The sequence below is a fragment of the Lissotriton vulgaris genome, chromosome 2_1 (assembly GCF_964263255.1).
Source record: "Lissotriton vulgaris chromosome 2_1, aLisVul1.2, whole genome shotgun sequence".
Taxonomy (NCBI): domain Eukaryota; kingdom Metazoa; phylum Chordata; class Amphibia; order Caudata; family Salamandridae; genus Lissotriton; species Lissotriton vulgaris.
Window position 1 is genome coordinate 1,698,311,903 of NC_141687.1, and position 13,211 is coordinate 1,698,325,113.

Below are 13,211 nucleotides of genomic sequence, written 5' to 3' on the forward strand. Positions count from 1 at the left end.
CTCCTCTTCTAAGCTACAGGAACAAAAAAGCTCCAGAGGCCTTCCCACAACTGCCTAACAGACTTGTTGCAACTGGCTCTGCCTGAACCTGTAACTGCCCATGTCTGGGCCTGCAACTGCACATGCCTGAGCACCCCTGACGTGTGCTGGAGTGAGTTCCTGATCCCAAAGATGTGCCTCTCCAGGCCCGGGACCCTTTCTGGCATCAGTTGAACTTCTCCTGTGAAATCCTGAACTGGACTTTGAGAAAGGTAACTTTTTCAGCAGGATTAACCTACACACTGTATCCAGCTAGAACTCTATCGCGGTCAGCCTGAGCTTGTGAATTTCACCTGGTCTAGCACGACTAGATGATTAAAAGGGGCTCTTTTTTTGCTTTTAGTAGCTTTACTTGTCTAAAACTTTTAAATTGCATATCTCCGGTTCTACTGATTGGAATTTTGTGGGTTTGGTCTCTTTATTACTGTTTGTGTGGTTGTTAGAAATTGGGTTTCTGGTTGGCTATGTTATGCACCTAAGCCAGGCAGAACCTACCACTCTAGTCAGGATAAGGGAGTTAAATGGACAAGATAAGCCCTGCTCAACCCCTTGGTAACTTAGCAGAGCAGTCAGGCTTATCCCAGAGGAAATGTGTAAAGCGTTTGCGCAACACACTCACACGAGGGACACATTAGGCACACCACAAAAAGAGACTCCATACAAGGTTATATAAAAAATATCCTGTGTTGTATACATAAAACACATAAGACCACAATCACATAAATCACTGTGCCACTAGGCATAAAAAATGCATATAAACACATAGCTCATACATCACTTTACAGCTAGGCAATTGTCATAAACACAATTAGTGCACTAAAGCATTTACTTATATGTGGCACAAGTCATAACATCATGAGAAACATCAGCATTGTGCAATATTGTGTAGTCTATGATAAAAGTACTTGTTTGTCCAACCATGTAGTTCCAAAGTGACATGCATAAACACAACAGGGCCCGAAAACACTGCTACAGGCTTGGAGATCACTCCCACAAATCAGCGCAATGGGCTAGAAAAGACTCAATGGAAATCAGGCCCATAACATATGCCACAGGTACACCTGCGCGCCTACTCATGGAGGCCACGGGGGGTGAGTAATTTCAATTAATGCCCCAAGGTAAAAGCAATGCTGTATTATATTAACCTAAGATACCCCGTTGGTTTAGAGACCACACTTGGTCCAAAAACAACAGAGTAAATAAGGGTCTCAGGGGAATTGATTAGTGACTAAAAACACCTCTGCTCCCCAGTCACAGTCACAACAACTAATAAGAGGTTGTCAGTCAGTATTGAAGGAACAGAGAAGTGCTGAATGCTACTAAGGTGCAGGGACCCAATTCAAATAGTTTGCCCACCCTCTGGCTAGAATGTAGAGTCCATCGGGGAGGAGAGGTTCGTCATCTGGAGCTCAAGGAGAACTAGATCTAGGACCACTATGTTGAGCCAGTTTGCTCTACTAGGTACCTGTTTCCATGCTCCTAAAGGCTCTTGCCAAGGTGGATGTATCAAACCATGTGAACTCAAGTGAAGTGCAGTGCTCAAGTGACGCAGTCTGGTTTGGAGCACCGACGGACAGAGCGGGGCTTCGTTCTCCGAGCAATTGGCATTCCAATATTTGGGACCAAGATAGGAGAAGGAACGTCCCCCCATCCTTGCCAGCTTAAATCTTGGTATAGAGAAATTGCCTATTTCCGAGGATCGTAAGGTACGTTTGGGCCTGTAAAGTTGCACCAGTTTTTGTAAGTAAGTAGGTGCAATGCCTTGCTTGATCCTAAACATGTAGCATAATGCCTTAAACTTTATGCGGCTGGAGATCTTCAACCAATGAAGATCATGCAAGGCAGATAGTGCAGAAGTTCTTCTAGGGACATTCTTCAAGAGTCATACGGCTGCATTTTGTACAACCTGCAATACTTTAACAGTGGCTACATCAGCACCCAAATATGGTATGTTGCCATAGTCCAGGCGAGATGTTATCAATGCCTGGACAACCGTTCTACGGGAAGGAATGGGAAGCATCCATAAGATCTTTTGTAGCCACCTGAGAGTAGAAAAACAGGTTGCTGCGACCTTAGTGGCCTGCTGCTTCATTGTTAACTTGTCGTCGATTTGAACGCCCAAGTTATGTACAGCATGTGTGGGTACAGGAAGTGCACCCATCTCATTTGGCCAATGCTGAGGGCCCCAGAGGTTCTTATTTTTCCCCAGAATGACCACCTGTAGGCAGCATCTCTCTCTGAGTCCTGGTCTCCATGGCAACGAGAGGGGGGAGATACCGTGCTCTGTGGAGACGTCAGAGCAGCAAGATGGCTGCAACACAGAGGCACTCTTCCCTTGTGCTGCCAATAGCCTCAAGACGGGCTAATTAGCACAGCAGCCGCCAGGGAGAGTGCTTTCTTCATCACCAGCTCTCCCCTCCCTTTGCTCAGTACACCAGGGCCAGTGCAGCGCTCCCACAAGTTGAGACACAGGACCCTTAAGCAGCGCGCTCCACGTGCTGTTCAACCCACAAAGCGAGCTTCACTTTCTTTTGCAAAAATTAAAAGGACAGTCCAGTCCTTTTCTCCCGCTCCATCCAGGAGCCACCAGTGCAGACTGTCCTACCCCATGCATATTAGGGGCAGCGCACATCACACAGCTTTTTCAGCTCTCTTTCCCGGCAAGGCACTAAGATCCAGCAAGGATATTTCTTGAAATATTTTATCTCCCTGTGATTTCCAACAGGAGGCAGGCACACACAAGCCCTTGGAGAGTCATTCACAAGCAGGATACCACAGCAAGGTAAAAAGAATCAGTCCATTTCCTCCACCACAGACAGAAGCAGCAATTGCAGATTAACCCACCCCTCACACAGAAAAGGCAGTGCTCCTCACACAGTCCTTTCTCTCTTCTTCTTTGCAGGGTCCCTTGTTCCTTGAGGTAATCCAAAGTCCTGGGGATTTAGGCCTAGTGCTTATACACAAATTGTAATTGTTCTCTTTGTGGCAAGACTCTCTGAACCCAGCCGAAACCAGTCCTGTCCTCCCTGGTGCAGCATGCCCACAGGGGGCGGAGACAGCTATGTAAAAAGGAGACACAGCATATGCAGGTGCAAGCGAAACTTCTCCCTCCACTCTAAGTGCAGACCAGGTCTATTCAGCCTAGCGATGAGTCACCCATGCAAGGTGGGGCAAACTTAAACCCCCTCATTGACTCTCTAGAATGAATGCACATCCCCAGTGCCTGTCATTCAAACATCAGACAATGAATGCACAAACAGCCAGAGGCACACACAGGATGGTAAATTAAGGAAATGCCCACTTCCTAAAAGTTATACGAAAGGGTAGACTCAAAATCACTGGGACCTGGGTATGAGACAATATAGTAAAAGGTGGGCCCAGTAATCTAACATCAGAAGGCGTTAATAAAACATGATTAACATTACTCAGAAAATCAAACAGAACTTTTTGTTGTAGCAGTGTTATTTAATCACACTGAACATGTATCTCAGTCACAGAATACATATGAAATGGCATTTGGAGTGCCCGATAATGAAGTGACGCAAGGGATAAGCAAAAGTGAGTGGTTTGAGTGAAGGTAGTGAAATATGTGAAAGTTAAACAACACGTTACACAATTTTACTATTCATTTGGCATAACATTTCATAGCCAAATAGTACGACAAGTGGAAATATTCACATAGTTTGTTACACAGCCATGTAATACAGCAAATCACAGTAGATCAGGTACTGTTGATGGTATACAGATGGTAGAAGAAAGACAGAAACCGGTGGTGAATATATCATCGTACACCCTGACTGAGGAAGAGAATAACATCCTCTGCAAAGGTTTATCTATTGTGCCTACAGCTCATGCTAACAACTTTAACGTCCGTATGGAATTGCACCGCTTCTTTTGCAAGATACGCCACCGATACTTCTTTAAGGACTCCATGTCACCCGGATCATTAACACATACTGGATTGAGAGTCCCATCCACCTTTGTCCAGGTCTAACACTGATGCTTAAATACTTAACACAGTGCATCTAAATTAATTTTGTGCCAAGCTACCAGAGGGTTGAGCTCAAGTTACTTTAGTAACTTTTGTGGTTCACTCTAAAAGGATTGTAGATGTTGCCAATGTGTGGCTTCTATGCCCCCCCCCCTTCAACCAATAACCCCATATCATGCGATTACCATTTAATCCCATTACATAATCCATTGCAAATCACCATGTTCCAGGTGGGGCGCTGCTGTTATATATAAGCACTTCATTGCCATCTGCAACACAAGTTCTTTAAGATGCTCATTTATCAGCACCCTTGTGTGGTTGAAGTTGAGTGTAAAGAGTAGTGCATAATTTGTAAACCAATGAGTGCTGGTGCCCAAAGTCCTTCCCAGAAGCCCTCAGCACGTACTATTAAATATCAGCACGCCGAATAAAAAGGCTGCAAATTCAGTGGTTCTTTAATCCATTACTAGATACTCCCTGGTGCTATATCCTACTCATGCAGCTTCCTGATTTCCCCCTTTGTGACAGTTTATTTCAATATTCTCCTGCTTTCTCCTTTGTGTCTTTTTCCCTCTTTTGCTCTCTGCAAATATCTGATGAGGTAAAATGGATTCTGTCCCCACAAATAAGTGCGGTGGGCCCCAACCTGTAATTATCTGCTCAATTTAAGCACTGGTACAGAGCTAGATTACTGGATCAACAATTAATTGTTTTCTCTTTTTGTTTACAGATTCCTTTCTCTAAATCCAAACGCTTACTCTTTTTCTCTCTTAGGTGCTGGGTGCCCACCTATTTGCTACAAATTAAGGCCACCAATTGTCAAAAGTAGATTTGGTTTATTGTACTTGCACTGCTTCCTCTAATAAAGATGCAGAGACCAACCTAGGGCCAAATTCACAAAGGTAAACTTACAGTTTTCGCAGTCAGAGTGTAGAACTGAACACATAAAAGATAGGTCTCTGTCCTGACGGCAGAGTCTCTGCAGTCGTAAACTTGCTATTAACTCATAGTTTGTGAATAATACAAAAGTGTAAGTTTACCTTTGTGACTTAAGCCCTCACTTTTTAGTCTCCAATGACAAAATATTTCACATTTACAGAACAATTACATTTTAAAATGTTCACATTTGTTTTCATCTGTATAGCCTTTCTTAATCTGTTAATATTTAAGTTTTCTAAACGGTCGTCCAAACCTTAAGTAGTTGTTATGGATCCCCATGGGGTTCCTTCACCACAGTTTAAGAACCACAGCATGAGAGCCTTGTTTCCTCGCTCCGTGAATTTGGCATTTGTCCAGTAGGCGACTGTGCTTAATTTGGACCGGCATTTAAAGGCGTGGCCCATTGGCACTCATTTTTTTAGGACTAGCACATATTTTTCCTCCACAAACTTTTGATCCAGTGCAAGAAAGAGAAATACACCAAAGTTATTTAGAAGGGGGTAGAGAAAGATGGAAAAACAGTTATAATTATAAAGTGTGAAAGCAGGGATGGAAAAACCTTCAAGACTGAGACAAAGAGACATGGAGCATCGAGGAGAGGATTAAAGAAGTATGTTGTGAAATCAGGTCTACGCAGCGTTGATGTCTGGCGCACTGATCTTCGATAGCTCCAGCCGCAGGCTTCTGAAAAAAAACTATGGGCACCAGAACTTCAAAACTGATTCTTTTACAAATTAAGCATTGGTAGGCATGTATGTTTTCCCCTGGTAGGCCACTGTTCCCATCTTCACTCTGCTTTTGAAAATAGTCTTGTTTATCTGCTCATGAGACTTGTGGCACCTTGGAAACTATTTTATGTTGTTTTTAGGTCTCGGTTAGCGTAGGCTGCGCACATGAGCAGTCTCTCTGGCGAGATTTAATGAGTTAGAGTAAGTTTTACTAGCGAGGTTAAGCCCCGCCCCTCTTTTCCATTGGCTGGTGTCACCGTTCATGCTAAACGGTGGCCAGCCTTTGGAAAAGAGGTGTTAGTGAGATACTCTTTTCACTTTGGAAGTCGTCCCACTTGGACTGGCTTCCTTGACTTACTGCTGTGGTAAAAGGTTTCTTATCTTCTTTATGGGGCCATCTGTTTCACCCCATAAAGAAGATAAGAAACCTTTTACGCCAGCAGGGCAGTCCGTCAAGTGGGACGGCTCTAAAAGAGAAATTGTTACAAGTAAAGCTTGGGTGCCGCAATTATACCAAAATGAAAGAAATAGAAAAAATATCTATTTCTTACATTTTGGTATAATCGCGGCACCCGCGCTTTACTTGTAACATTTTAAAAGTAAAGCGCGGGTGCCGCGATTATACCAACATGAAAGAAGTAGATGTTTTTTCTATTTCTTTCATTTTGGTATAATCACGGCACCCACACTTTACTTTTAAAATAGTACAAGTAAAGCGCAGGTGCTGCGATTATACTAAAATGAAAGAAATAGTAAAAAAATCTATTTCTTTCATTTTGGTATAATCACGGGTGCCGCGGGTGATGTGGGTACAGGACAGGCGGACTGGTACTCTTAGGGCAGGAGAAGGGCTTTGACTCGATGTGTTTTCCCAGGAATTGCGGTTTAGGAGCATCCATTTTCCCCCGTGTCTGCTCTGCCGGGTTTAGACTGCTGCCGGCTGAGTGTTACAGAACAGCAGGTCGTGTAACAGCAGGAAGAGGTCTGACAGGGGTGGGCATAGGGGCGAGGAGGCAGCCAGGGTGCAGGGCAGGTTTCACCCCGTTTATCGTTTATGCTGATCCCAGCAACACACCCCAGGAGTCGTTATAGTGGAATATACTCGCACACTGCTAGGTTTGTGTCCTACCCTGGGAGGGGGCGATACAGAACACGGGGACCGGTTCTCTGCAGGATGTATTTACCTTTGTACTGTAAGCTCTTTTAGGAGTGTTTCTGGGGGAAGCGATTGCCAATGAGAACTCTTCCTCTTTGCAAATGATGTTTCTATGTTCTTTTCCTTTGACCAAATATTGTAACAATGTTCAAACTGGCCACGGGGTGCCTTCTAGAATGCCCAGCTCCCCCGTTGAAACGACGGGGAAAACCCACTCGGGGTCTCCTGCGAACTCCACTCTTTGCTGTCCAGGGTCGCTGTGCCATGTCAAACCGTTTCAGCTCCCCTTGCACTCGTGGAAGACCGCTGCAGTACAGTTGGCGCCGAGGGCTTGAATTTGGAACCGGTGGGTCAGAGTGACACAAAATTTGTAAATCCTGGTAAATTGGATGATTTCGTGGAGTGGGACCTTCGCAGATCAATGACGGCCATGCCACAATCTTAGTGTGCGACTGTCCATTTGCGCTATACGGGCGGACGGGTGTGTGCAACAGGGAGGCGGGGAGGATATATATAGCAAGGCAACGTTAAGACCCCCCTTCCCCTCCTGCAGATCTGGACAGTTTTGGAAGGTTCAGGATCACTCATGTACTACGGCCATAGTGTACTCCTGATGCTTGACATACTCCGGCTTTGGGATCCTTGTTTGGGGCTGACAAAAGGGCAGTACAAGACGGATGGGTGGGTGGAAGGGGTATCGAAGGGTGGTCGGAGGTTGGAAGGGTCAGAGCCAATGTGCCCTTCCTGCATACTAGCAGCTGGGTGTGTGTGTGTGGGGGGTGCTCAATCGCACCGACAGACCATGCCATGCTGTACTCTCGGCGTGTAGGTGGAGTGTGCGAGCTAAGGTCAGTCCCTGTAAACTCGGGCAATGTCGGGGTTTCGGGGTTCAGAAACACCCAGCACATGGCATGCCTAGGGAGTAACTGCCACCTGCATCGGACTGCATGCTGGTTCTACCGTCTTGTCGGTACTTTGGGTTTTTAGCAAACACCCCAAATGCAGATGTGTGTCACTCTTAAAGAATAACATTCTTGGAAAGGGGCAGTGGTAGGGTGGCAAGACAGTGCTCAATTTGTAAAATTGTAAGTGCTGGGGCAAACGTTTTACTTAGGAGTCCGCCCCCGATGCTGCAGATTATTGGATGCTACCCTAGCCCGGTCTCACTTCTTCCTCACCCCTCCTTCATCCACCTCTCTCTTCCTTTAGTTCTCTCTTGCATGTTTTTTCATCCCGCGTCCTCCCTTTGTCATTGTTTTCCCTTCTATCTCTTCACCTGTCTTTCCTCCTCGTTGACTTTCTCCCTCTTGTTCTGCGTCAAAATCTGATAACAAAAATAAGTTCCGGTCCCCAACAATGAGTGCCGGTGCCCACTATTCACTACTACTGGTACACGCTATGGAAAGGGCAGCGGTTATCTTTAAAAGAGCAGAATCGGGCTCCGTTAGTTCGTCTTGAGGATTCTCATGGATTCTGAGTTCGAGCACAAAGCCCAGATACAAATATGCGGAACGCGTACAGAGTAACATCTTGCTGGCTTGAAAGGCATGGAAAGGGCGATTATCTTGGAACGCACACCCGAAATGCAGATATGCGGAACTCGAGGAGAGTGACATCTTGTTGGGTTGGAGGGGATGGAGGGTACTGTACAGGAGCAAGGGAGTTTTCTTTTAAAGAGCAGAATCGTTCTTCGTTTTACTGAGACGGGTGTACTTGGGTTCACCAGATGCACTTAGGTGGCAGCGTACAGAGTAACATCTTGGTGGCCTGAAAGGGCAGGAGGGTACTGGTTAGGAGGGAGGGGATTTTCTTTAAAAGAGCAGAAACGGCTGTTAGTTCGTCATTTGGATAGTTTCAGGGTTAGATCGCACACCCCTGATGCAGATATGCTGAGTTAAAGGGGAGCAGGAGGGTACAGAACAAGAAGGAAGGCAGTTATCGTCGTGGGAGTTTGAGTGCTTTCGCGATCGAGCACACACCCCAGATGCAGATATGTGGCACTCGTAGAGAGGAACATCTTGTTGAGTTGGAGGGGAAGGAGGGTACTGTACAGGAGCATGGGCTTTTAAAGAGCAAACTCGGTCTCCGTTCGTTCGTCACTCGGATAATTCCGGGGTTCAGGCACACACATCAGAGGCAGATATGCGGCACAGGAGAGATTAACATTTTGCTGAGTTAAAGGGCATTGGGGTGACACATGAGCGGAAGCGGTTATCTTTTAAAGAGTGGAATCGGGCTCCGTTTGTTCATCTTGCGGTTTCTGGTGGTTTCTGGATTTGAGCACACACCCCAGATGCAGATATGCGGCAGGAGAGTGCATGCGAGTAGGAAGGAAATCTGCCTTTAAAATAACAGAATAGGGCTCCCTTTGTTCACCCGGCACATTCGGAGAGTTTCGTGGTTCGGGCACACACACACAATTAGATGACAAAATGTGTGTTGGGTACAGGAGGGTACAGCAAAGAAGGGAGGGGTGTTGTTTGCAAATCAGCAGCATCGGGCTCTTTTTATTCATCTTGCACATTCGGACAGATCCGGGGTTTGAACACACACCCAGACATATTCCTGGGCAGTTGTTTTTGAAAGAGCAGAATCAACCTGTGTTTTCGTTGTTTTGCCAGTTCGGATAGTTTCGGTTATCGGGCGCACACCTGGGAGCAGATGCTTTGTGAGTAACCTTCTTTCCTGGGATCAAGGTAGGTGAGGCACAACATTTAGGAGCAGAATCTGGTGCCGTTTTCCACCAATTGCATATTCAGACGGGTTCAAGGGCTAGGACACATTCACAAGTAGTGCAACTCATAGAACTGAGGTGACCTGTGAGGCACATGTAGGGGTGGCAGCTTGGAACGCAAGGAGCAGGTCAATTTTTCGGCTGAATGGGACAGTGTGGGGCGAATTTGGATTTTCGCCTCCTATCGGCGTTCCTCCCCCCAGTCCTTGTACAGATGCACTAACCTACTTGGGTCTCATGATGTGACCTGGGGAGATGTAGACAGGAGGAGGTTTGGGGCAGAGCAGGGTGCTGGCCGGGGTTTGTTACGATTGCATGTGCCGGAGGTGTGGGAGGAAAGCAGCCAATTCACAGCCCATGGCTGCGTTGTCCATGATTTTCACAGCTGGGTTGTGATGGGGTACCCCCACCCCTCCTGGGGCTAGGATCAGACATGTCACAGGGGCAAGAGGAGGTTGTGGATACGAGAATGGGTGGAGGTTGGGGATCCCCTGGCATTTGAAGCAGAAACAGACACTTTGTTGCAGGTGGCCATCTTGGAAAATGCAGCAGTCTTTCACTGTTGGTGTTTTATACACGAGCGTCCTTGCTCTGGGCTCTTGCCTGGACTGGAAGTGTGTGGCTCTGTGTGTGTGTGTGTGCATGTTCCCTAAGAAAGTCCTACATTTCCCGCGATACCAGTTGGGTTCGATTATCCATCACCAGCTCCTCAGGTGTGGAATAAGTGTGCCATTTCCTTGGTTCCCTCAATCCAAAATTGTGTATGTGGTTGGGAAGATTGGTGTCTGTGTTGACTCATCTTCTCGTGCCACTCTTGACTCATCTTCTCGTGCCAGTTGTTCTTCCTGTAACGCTATTCCTTCCAACAGGAGTGATCAGCCATTCTTTCCTGCCCACAAAAGATCTTCTTTTAGGACGAGATCTATGCCAGCTAAGTCTCAAGATTATGCCATGTATTGATATTTTTCTTGTTGTATTGATTTCTTTATTGCTTGTTTCCATCTTCTTTCTTTTCTTAATTTCTTGTGTTGATTTTTTTTTCTCTTCTTTCAATCTTTTCTATTTGGTTGTGGGAAGGGAGGTGTGTTGGGATCTCCTGTTGTGTCTCATTAGAATCTCTCTACATCCATGTTTCCTGCGTGCAACACAGAACGTCAGGAGTTTGGCAGTTGCTGCCTGGGAGCTGTCAGGACTGGTCACTAATAAATGAGGTACCAACTGTTCCTCTTTTCAGTGTGGCTCTGTGTGCATGTGTGTGGCTCTGTGTGTGTGTGTGTGTGTGTGTGTGTGTGTGTGTGTGTGTGTGTGTGTGTGTGTGTGTGTGTGTGTGTGTGGCTCTGTGTGTGTGTGTGTGTAGGGGTGTGTGTGTGTGTGTGTGTGTATGTTGCGCTACTGGAACGGGTAAAAAGGACTCCATACTGAATGGAGGAATTTCATCAGCAATTTAAAAAAAGCTTATATTGCATTGTCACTATTTCTGTCTATGCCCTTATCAGGTGTAGTCTGTCTGCTGTCTCATCCTATGGTCTCTGTGCAGCTGCCCAATTGCAATGTTGTGTGTGTCGGTAATATTACCATAGCTTTCCTGTGATTGTGGCATTTGCATTACTTTGATTCACTCTGTCCCTTTCTTATAAATTCTGTTATCAGATATGACTGTGAATCTACTCAGTGTGAGATTAATCATAAAATTAAGTGATGAAAAATGGTAAAAGCATTTTGAAAAACAATAGTCCAAATGACCTTGCATAATAAGATTTTCGTAACTGCCTGAAATACACCTCTTTAGCCAACGTTTAGGAGACATCTTATTGAAAAATGGCCTATTTTGCCAATTCTTTTAAAAGTTTTGGGGGAATTGGGTCCAAACACCGCTCAGGTTAGGCAAGGCTTGCCTGCACACCGCAAAAGTATATTTCATTAGTGCCCTTTTAAAACCTCTGTATTTGTAATTAAAAGCATAAACTGTGCTGCAAATTCATAAGCTGACTCTATTTTCTATTTTAAAAAAATGTATGGCATGATCACTCACTTCAATTGTTTGTCTGATCAAAGTTGATGAAGGTATTTATGCCTCATGCATTTTCAAGGTTCTCCAGTCTCCTCCACCAGCCATGCAAACTGTCATATTTTGACAGATATATACCTCACTCAGCACTATCACAGGGGTGCTTATTAATGTAATATGGATCAGAGAAGCAGACCTCCCCCAGTAAAGTCACAGGGGTTCACCTTATCGAAATAGGCCTTGGTGAGCAGCAGAGAGTCACCTTCCACAAGCAGATCTCCCCCAACACCCCCACACCCCCTGACTCCAATGTAACAGGTGTCTCATCTGATTATCACTGACATTGGCCACAAAGCAGGTCTGCTTCCGCTTGATGACAGCAATCATTTGGCATGTTGTGGGACTGGAATAACTTGACCCTAGTAGGCATTAATAAAAGGAAATGTTTTAAATCCTCATGCATGTGTTCTGAAGTGCACCACATACTTCCGATGAGAGGGATCCTTCAGACTTTATCTAGGCATGGGAATCTGTGCTGGAAGGGTGTGTTTCCAGTACAAGTCCTACAGCAGCTAGCACAGGCTCACATTTGCACTATGGTCCGAGGCTGTTTGTTTGCCAAGGAAGCTTACTGTAAATCTGTATTTGTAAAGCGCAAACTACTCACCCTCCCGGGCCTCAAGGCCATTGTGGAAATTAAGTGAGCTATTGCCCAGAGTCACATGGTGCTGAGCTGAGCTGCCACTGGGGATCGAACCGTGAGCTCTGTGCTCCGAAGTCGGCTGCCCTGGCCGCTGTACCACACCTCTCCAAATTAATAAGAGCACAGTCCAGGGGAGGACAACAGGAGCAGACCAATTTTAGTAGATATGGCTCGGGTTGTTTTTCTTTTTCGCAATGAAGCACAGCAAATTTAGTTCAAGTGCCATATTGCTTTAAAAATTTGTAAATTAGCCATGTTATTTTTTATATAGCGCCAAACACCGCACTTCTACTGTTGTTGAGCAATGTGAAAAGCCTATGTCATTATATCTTAATATGCAGTACTCAATGTATTCACATCTAAAGATGGAAGGCTAAGACTTCCTTCTTTGATTCAAACTCATGACCGCACAGTACCAGATTTGTCTGTGGCAAATGCACAGGCTTGTTGATGCAAGCCTCCCGGCAAGGACAGCAGATTACAAACTGTTCAGTATCATGAGTGCTTGAATTTCTTATTAGATAATCTGGAATATGATCTTTGAGGAATGGATTATGGTCAGTAGCTGTGTCCAAATCAGCAATATTCTTTGAAATAATGTGATAAACTAATTTCCTTGATTTTCACATATTGTTCGTTTTATCCTAGCTCAACACCACCCATGTGACGTACTCGAATATGCTGCATATCCCACCCTTGAAATACGCGTCAGGAGTTGTAGCAGGAAGTAAAGTAGAGTTCCCATTCTCCTGCACTTACCTTCTGGACATAAAGACCAGCCTGGATACCGTCCTGAGACCTCTGGCAAGGTACGATGGTTTATGATCACTCCCCAACTGCCTGGGTGGTCCCTCCCCCTCACTCAACAAATGTTGAGAAACATTTTAATAGACTTGTACAGGGGATCAGATCT

General features: G+C 45.4%; 1 protein-coding gene across 1 annotated transcript in view; it reads left to right on the forward strand.

Moving 5' to 3' along the window:
* Positions 1-13,211, forward strand: part of LOC147733125 (pancreatic secretory granule membrane major glycoprotein GP2-like) — a 183,311-nt gene that overhangs the window by 56,546 nt on the left and 113,554 nt on the right. The window contains exon 4 of the mRNA XM_086955865.1: positions 12,947-13,107. Coding sequence (XP_086811991.1) covers positions 12,947-13,107 — 161 coding nt within the window. The remainder of the gene's footprint in view (positions 1-12,946; positions 13,108-13,211) is intronic.